Source organism: Aplysia californica, unplaced genomic scaffold (assembly GCF_000002075.1).
Source record: "Aplysia californica isolate F4 #8 unplaced genomic scaffold, AplCal3.0 scaffold00279, whole genome shotgun sequence".
In the NCBI taxonomy this organism is placed as follows: Eukaryota; Metazoa; Mollusca; class Gastropoda; order Aplysiida; family Aplysiidae; genus Aplysia; species Aplysia californica.
The window spans coordinates 541,472-549,901 of record NW_004797549.1 but is presented as its reverse complement, the minus strand read 5'-3'; the positions used below and the strand labels follow the sequence as shown (position 1 = coordinate 549,901).

General features: G+C 40.4%; 1 protein-coding gene across 1 annotated transcript in view; it reads left to right on the top strand.

The window, feature by feature from the left end:
- LOC101863910 overlaps positions 1–8,430 on the top strand; it is a gene marked incomplete in the record, with an annotated part of 280,465 nt that overhangs the window by 240,317 nt on the left and 31,718 nt on the right. The window contains 6 exon segments of the mRNA XM_005101353.3: positions 451–527; positions 1,392–1,584; positions 3,999–4,199; positions 4,774–4,883; positions 6,543–6,681; positions 7,581–7,721. Of these exon segments, the coding sequence (XP_005101410.2) occupies positions 451–527; positions 1,392–1,584; positions 3,999–4,199; positions 4,774–4,883; positions 6,543–6,681; positions 7,581–7,721 (861 nt within the window).

The following is an 8,430-nucleotide window of genomic DNA, read 5'->3' as shown; positions in this document are numbered from 1 at the left end:
CTATGTTTTGGTCTTGCCTTTTTCCAAGCACGAAATGGCCGTTTTCATGTTCTTTTTCCCTCTGTTTTCTTCGACTAAAAGCTAAGTCTGTATAATAATAAATATGATTTTTAAAACAAATTTACTTATCACTTGACTCAGACTCAGTGAAGATTTAAGCAAGTATGAAATTAGCAGGCGTTCCGTTTGCTCAGTTAGTGTCTTGCTGGACTACAGAGTGAAGGGCCCTGAATCGATCCCAGACGTGAGTGGTTCTAGTTCTGTGGAGTTTTCAAGACTTCCGACCCATTTATTGGCTCGGTCCTATCTGAGACATATTAAATTCGGAAGTCCCGCCTCTGAAATAACCTAACATTGTTAATATTATGGACAACACTCTTCCTTTTCCTTTTTTACACTTACAAAATTAGCAGTGTATTGAATTGTTTTTTTCCACCCTTCCATCCACAGCCCGCTGTGAGGTTATGACCTTTGAACCATGCGGTTCCGTAGTGGGGAATTCCCATTTCTACCTTCCAAATCTGCTGGTGAGTACTGGCGTCTCTTCATGTGATTTATTATGCAGGTAGTTGGCGGGTGCTCTGGTGTAGTTTGCTCCTTCTTTCCTGTCAAACGTCTATCGTCTTGATCTCTCCTCCTTCTTCTTTGTGTTTATTACTCTCTTGTAACACCTCTAATCTTCAACACTTATATGACCTTATTGTGTTGCAAGTGCCGTAAAACTCTTATTTAAACTAAACTGACATATTATGCTCACGAGAATAAGGCTTACCTATAGACTGGTATTATTAAATCCCAGACCATGCACTCTGACATAATTCCTGTTCACAACGGAACGCGCCATTTAACTCAAATTCGGAGCCAAACGAAGGGCTGTACAAAAGTTTTTAAAATGCTCTGAAAACTGAGTTAGCCAACCTGGTACCGGTACTATGACTGAGGGTAATTCGCCATTTACCACAAAAAAAAAGAAGAAGTTTCATTCAGATATCTAGATTCTAGATATAATGTTCAACATGATCCTTGGTCGTGGCCAGCTGGAAAATAATAAACGGGGGTTATGAAATAAGGAGTGGGGGAGGTGCGCAAAAAAACCGAAAAAATTATTAAGGGGTGGGGGGCGTTTATTCGATAGCTTACAGTACATAGTTAGTCCTCTAAGTTGTCTATTTAAGCCAACGCTTAGGGATGGTTGTGTGTCGATTGCAGCGTAAAAAACATTCGTCATTATCATTACTTGGTTAATGAGCGAAGCTGCATCGATGACACCTTTAAAACACTGATGATTATCATTTCTAAGTTAATCATCCAAGTTGTATCTTTGGCTCCAGAAAGCATCAACAGTCATTTACGACCCCCCCCCCCCCCTTTAAAAAAAAAATTCATTTCAGGGTCACACAAGTCCTGACGATGCACAGAAGGAGTTCGAGAACTTACTTGGTCCCAGCGGGGCAACTCGTTGCTCTGACCACGTCTTCCGGTTCGCCTGCTCCCTGCTTTTCCCGCCCTGTGATGATGTAGACACGTCCAGCAGTAACAGCCCTCTCCCTGTTCCTAGGCACCCGTGCCGATCTTTCTGTGATGGTAAGTACGTGTTTGGATCAGAGAGTGAGTGGTTGGCGGGTGCTCTGGTGTGGTTTGTTCCATTTTTTAAAAATGTGTGTTACTCTCTTGTAACACCTCTTCTGGCGCTCATATGACCTTATGCAGTTGCGAGCGCCGTAAAACCTCTACAAAAACAAACAAGTGATTTTGCGTCTAGTTCAACACAACTTAAAGAAAAACAGCCCTGTTCCCAGGAACTCGTGCCGATCTTTCTGTGATGGTAAGTTTTTGGGGGGAGGGGGGGTTAACGCCCAATTTAATCTTATTTGGAGGTTATAAAGCGTATCATTCTTTCATTTTTTTCTGTCGTAGTAAATACATAATATCTGGGTTTCAGATTTTTCATCTTTTTCAACACACCTTAAAAAGGAAAACAGTTGTTTTCCTTGGCACCCATGCCGATCTTTCTGTGATGGTAAGCAGGGTTTATTAAAACGTTTAATTTTATCCTGCTTGTTAGGAAAAACATTCGTGCCATTCTTCTTGTGATGGAAAATACGTTCGTGAATTTGGATTAAAAAATTGTCGGTCGATTTCAACTCAACTTCCAGGAAAACAGCTATTTTACCAGGCAACCGGGAAGATCTTTCTATGATGGTAAGAAGGTTTTTTAAACACTTATTCCTACTTTCTTTGGAGGAAAAAGCTCTTTTTCTCCTGCACCACTACCAATCGTTCTGTGGTGATGTGACGATTTACTTGGATTTACTTGGGTCCAGAGCTAGAATCATAGCAGGCGGCACATGTCCATATCTGCTCATCTCTCCTTTCCAGCGTCCACCTCAGGGTCTTCCTGCTAATTGCCTCCATGAGGAGCTGGTTTGAGACACGCCTGACCACTTCTAGGAGCAAACTTTTTTTCACTGTGCCCAGCACACACTTTTCTTTTATTGTGCTGAGTGTGTGGGAGTCTGTCTCCTGTTGGTTGTGAAGGTTCTCCTTGCATCTGGCGATCACCATTGGTGGGTCAAGCATGATTCGGCCATTGGGTGCTGCTTTGCCGGCAAGTTCATCAGCACGCTCATTTCTGTGCACCCCGGCGTGACCAGGGCAAAACACCCATGTAATTCTTAGGAGGTGTCTATTTGCAATGGAAGCTCTCCAGTCACTGTAGAGCCACCCACTCCTGATTTTTCGTAGGGTGCTCATCGAATCTGTGACAAACAGGGCATGTTTATACGCTTCCATACTGATCCATTCCAGCGCCTCTGTTATTGCCTTGACCTCCATTGCCATTCTCGACGTAGTGCACTCGTAGGCTCCAGGTGATGTAAGGAATGTTGTGCATCTATCGCAACGCAACCAAGAAGGAAAAACAAAAATAAAACATAAAAAACAGCAAAAGTTAACTTTCCAGGGCACTCACTGCCATGACAATTAGCATGAATTTGATCAGTTTTGTTTGGGGGGGGGGGTATGGTGTAGTTCATGGCATAATTCAAGTTATAATTTGAGAGGCAGCGTGGTGGAATCAGGCTCTCGTCAAGATAATCAAAGTGAAGAAACTTGCATTTTTCCTCAGGTTTGTGAATTTTTATCAAATTTTTGTTTTTTGGCTCAACACCTTTTATGCCAATTGAAGAACTCATTTCTGTGTGGATTTTTCGGAAAAGCCTTGATTAAAGGCACAAAATTGTAAATTTTCAGTTACCACAGACTCTTAAGCTAAGGAAATAACTAATCTTTGGCGACCATTTTCCCACTAATTTTACCTCTGAAAACAGGTGACCCCCGCCCCCTTCTTTCGCAAATAGGTCGACTTGTATTCAAGATTAATGTATATTTTTTCATCCAAATAAAAACAAGTGAATAAGCTTTAAGATGATACCAATAACTCTACATGCCCAAAAATTGACGAGAGCCTGATTCCACCACGCTGCCTCACATTTGCTGAAATCTAGTTGGAGCAGTCCTCTTAATAAATGCCTGCGGTCTTTTGTTCTCTATAAGTTTTGTATCCGATTTAACCTAATTTAGGTTATTTTTAAAGCTGTGTGGTGACACGGGGAATGCTACTCCTTCTCCAGATTTTTGTGCCACTGTTTTTCAAATGATCAGAATATTTTACTCCACCTTCAACGCCATTGAGACAACTTGAACATATGCTGTTAACGAGATGAATATGCCTCCGCTAGAGGTATTTGAGATGATGATGATGGTGATGTTTTTAATGATGATGGTGTTGATGACAACAACAATGGTGTTGATGTGATGATGATAATGATGACTATTGTGTTGATGATGATAATGATGTTGAATAGGATGATTATGATAATGATGATTGTGATGATGGCAAGAAACAGTTAAGAACAAGATATGATCATTATTATGTCAATTGTAACTTCTGAAAATACTGAGACACGTCGTGTGTTCCCTGTCTGTCACGTCATCAGATGTGAAAAACGACTGTGGAAGTTTCCCAAACTTCCCACAAAACTGCGACGAATTCCCAACAACGGACTGCACAGGACCACTAATTCTAACAACACCAAGAGCAGAAACGACAACAGCAATAACAACGACAGAGGCCACCACAACAACGTCTGTTGCAACAAAGTCGACTTCTACTACAGAATTTCCAGATTACCCAGATCGTAAGAGACTTTTTTTCTATTTTCTTTTCTTTTCTGATCTTTTTTTTTTAACCTCTCTTTTTTTTCTTTTTTCCACCGGGGCGGGGGGGGGGGGGGGAGGGGGGAGGGAAGGGGGTAGGGAGCTTTTTGCTTTTTTGCTTTTTTTGTTCATGATTTTCGAGGGAGGGGTCCTCTTCTTGTCTGAATTCCCTTCCCATTACATACCTTCCGATTCTACTTTATTGTGTTCCATGCCAATCTATCTAATCTTATTCCTCCTAATTCCATCACACCTCCCCATTACATTATATATGAAGACTACAGGGGAAAAACGACGGTAGTCACAAACTGAAAATCGTTCGGGTACCAATTTTGAAGGCTTGTTGACTCATAACTGTATTTCTGTTCAACTGTTGGTTGATTATTGTTGTTCGATTTCCCATTCAACAATGCTTAACAATAAACCACCAGTCCAACAAATATGAAGTCCAAAAGCTTTTAAAACTGGCACCCTCACAATTTCCGTTTTTCCCTGTGCTCTTTATATTATATATTATACATGTACAATTAACAATGTATCTCTTCTCGTCCTCAGTTTACTGTGTCAATTTCGAGCTCCCTGTTTGCAAACAGTTGGGCTTTGACGTCACATCTCTTCCCAGTGTGTATGAGGGCTGTGAGGATGACATACCCTGTCTTATCAGTGTAAGTAATAATAATAATAAATGACATTTATATAGCGCTCAACCCCGGTTGAAGTACTCAGGCTCTTAGCGCTTTACAATACACCGTACAAGAGAAACATAAAACGTTGTGTTCTGACTGAAAGAAAATCACTCCAAATATTCATCTTATTAATTTAAAAACAGAAACGACTTCAGCTGACATTTGAATGAATCGAAAGATTTGATCTCTCTCAAAGTACTTGGTAAAGCATTTCAGATCTTGGGGCCTTGGTATTCAAATGCCCTTTCACCCATTGTTTTAAGTTTCATAGATGGTCAAATAAATTTCTTTTTGTCAGCTGATGATCTTAAACTGCGAGTTGGAATGTACAGTCTTAACAGACTTGATAAATATGATGGCACATTATCATTCAAACATTTGTGACATAGGATGGCCAACTTGAACACAATTCTTTTGTAAACAGGAAGCCAATGCAATGTCCGTAAAAGAGGTTTAGCAGAGGCTCAATTTCTTTTCCATAAAACTAAACGTGCAGCATTGTTTTGGACAGTTTTCTCCAGTGATATTCCTAATAACAAGGAGTTACTATAATCGAGTAACAGGGCACTGTACCCTGTGGGTGGTTGGCGGATGCTCTGGTGTCATTAGCTCCTTATTTCCTTGCTATCAAACATCTGTCATCCTGATCTCTCCCCCTCTTTTTTTTGTGTTTGTTACTCTCTTGTAACACCTCTAATTCTCGGTACTTATATGTGAGGCAGGGTGGTGGAATCAGGCTCTCGTCAAAATAATGAAATGGAAGAAAACAGCAGTTTTCTCCCTGCTTCGCAATTTTTATCAAATTTTTGTTTTTTGGCTCAACACCTTTTATGTCCATTTACAAACACATTCCTTTGAGGATTTCACCGAAAACGTTGATTAAAGGTACGAAAATATAAATTTACAGTTTCCATGGACTCTCCAGCTTTGGAATTTATCAAGCTTTGGCGGCCATTTTCTCGCTAATTTTACCTCTTAAACCTGGTGACCCCCACCTCCTTCAATCCAAAATATCTCCATTTCTATTGAAGATAGATGGGTAATATTTTCATTGAAAGCAAGAAAAATGAACAAGCTTTGAGATGAAACCAATAACTCAATATGCCCAAAAATTGACGAGAGCCTGATTCCACCACGCTGCCTCACATATGACCTTATTGTGTTGCAAGTGCCGTAAAACTTTTACTAAAACACAAAAGGTCCCTCATGGCAAGCAGTGGCATTTATTGTCGCCCAGTTGTTCTGATGCATCAAGCCCAATTTTATTTTTTTTAAACTGTTGTATTTCTTTATCAGTGGTCTCTGTTACATGTGTTTAATAAATATTTGGTTGAACTGTAGAATATTTTGAAAAAAAGCAAGAAAAGACACATAGTTTAAGTGCCCTTGTGAAAAGAATGAAACATTTGTTTCTTTCTCCTGAAAAATGTTTCTTTTGGGGGCTTAGTACCAGACTATAATAATAAAGATGGATGTGAAGAATTAGATTAATAGATAGATAGATAGATAGATTGTTAGATAGATAGATAGATAGATAGATAGATAGATAGATAGATAGATAGATAGATAGAAAGATAGATAGAAAGGAGATAGATAGAAAGTAGATAGTAGACAGAATGTTCTTTTTTTCTTTTCCAGCTCTTTGAGTTTTTTGCCAACGACAGCATCCACAGCGGGTGCATGCAGGACATGACCTTCTTCTGTCTGTATACATTCCCCGGGTGCAATGTGGACTACTACAACGAACCCATCTGGCCTTGTCGAGAAGCCTGTGAAGGTAGACATATACAAGTGGACACACTTCAACACACACGCTCATATACACACACTCATATACACACACTCATACACACACACACATATACACATGTACACACACACACACACACACACACACACACACACACACACATACACACACACACACACACACACTCTCTCTCACTCTCTCTTTCTCTCTCTCTCTCTCTCTCTCATGCACTTTCTCCTGCTCCGCCTGCTACTTTTTTTTCTCATTCTTTTTATTTTCCTCCTCCTTGTCCCCCTGTGCCTTGTCTTCCATCTATTTCTTGTTCTGTTTCCTCTCCATCCCCTCTTCTTCGTCTTCTTCTCCTCTTCCTTCCATCATAATTCAAAATATCAAGCCTCGTAACATGCCAACCTTTGTTGATGTACTGCGTATCTAGTCTTTCAACAACAAATCTTGACTCTTGTCAGAGTTGTTGTTTCCTTGGGTGGTTGGCAGGTGCTTTGTTTGCTTCTTCTTTCCTATCATCAGACATCTGTCGTCCTCATCTCTCCTCCTTCTTTTGTTTCTATGCTACTCTCTAGCAACAGTTCTATATTTCAGCACTTACATAACCTACTTGTAAATGGTTGGTAGATCCAGATGCTCTGATGTGGTTTGCTCCTTTCCTATCACACACTTATCTCCCACATCTCTCCTCCTCTCTTTTGTTTGTATGCCACACTCCAGTAATTCCTCAGTGCTTCAGCACTTATATGACCTAATGTGTTGCAAGTGCCATAAAACTCTTAAAACATCTTTACAAACTCCAATAACAGCTCTTATCTTCAGCAGTTATATACTCTGACTATGTTGCAAGTACAGTGAGACTCTTACTTTTTTAAAAAAACCCCAGAAAGTTGAACAAATGGTGTGTTCTCCACCCTCAGACGCTGTACAGAAGTGCGGACGGTACATGCCCTACCCCCCAGACTGCTTGTACCTCCCGGCACAAGACGACCCGTACTACCCGTGTATTCCAGCCCAGCCTGAGCCTTCCACCACCACCCCCACACCCACACCCATACCAGGTGAGTGTTGGTCTCATTCTGGCGTGGTCACTGTTGTAGACTGCTGGGATCGGGGAAGATACAGAGTGTTTTTGTGTCATCTCACTTTATTTCATGTCATTTCATTGTATTTAGTCTCATTTTGTCTCATTTCATCTCATTTCATTTTATTTTGTCTCATTTCATCTCATTTTGTCTCATTTGTTCTTTATGATTTCATCTTGTCTCACTTTACTTTTTCTTGCTTTGTCTAATTTCCTCTCCTTTTATATCTCCTTTCATTTTCTTTCATCCCTTCTTATCTGTTGGCTGGTGATTGGAAGGCCCCACTGGTAGGTCCTTCTCCTTGTCTTTCCTTCAATTTCTGTCTATTTCTGTCTGTCTTGCTTCTTCCCTGCGCAATATGATCATTATTGTGTCAATGTGCTTCTCTTTACTCACACTCAAACTTGTCTATTGTCATTGGTACGACTTAATATTCTTCTTGAACCTACGTCCACTAACCGCTTACTCATGACCTCCCCTAATAGCCTGCATTTATGGTTTAATGGTTTGCCTCTTCACAGTTGCATGCCAAAGACCTGAGTTCAATTCTCATTTAGAAAAGTTATCGTATTAACCTATATTTCCATCTGTTCCAAGTCGACAGGCAGGGTCTGTGCAGACCATCTCTTAAATGATCTAAATCGTGTCAATGAAAAAGTGAAATATTCACAAGATTCAATCTCCC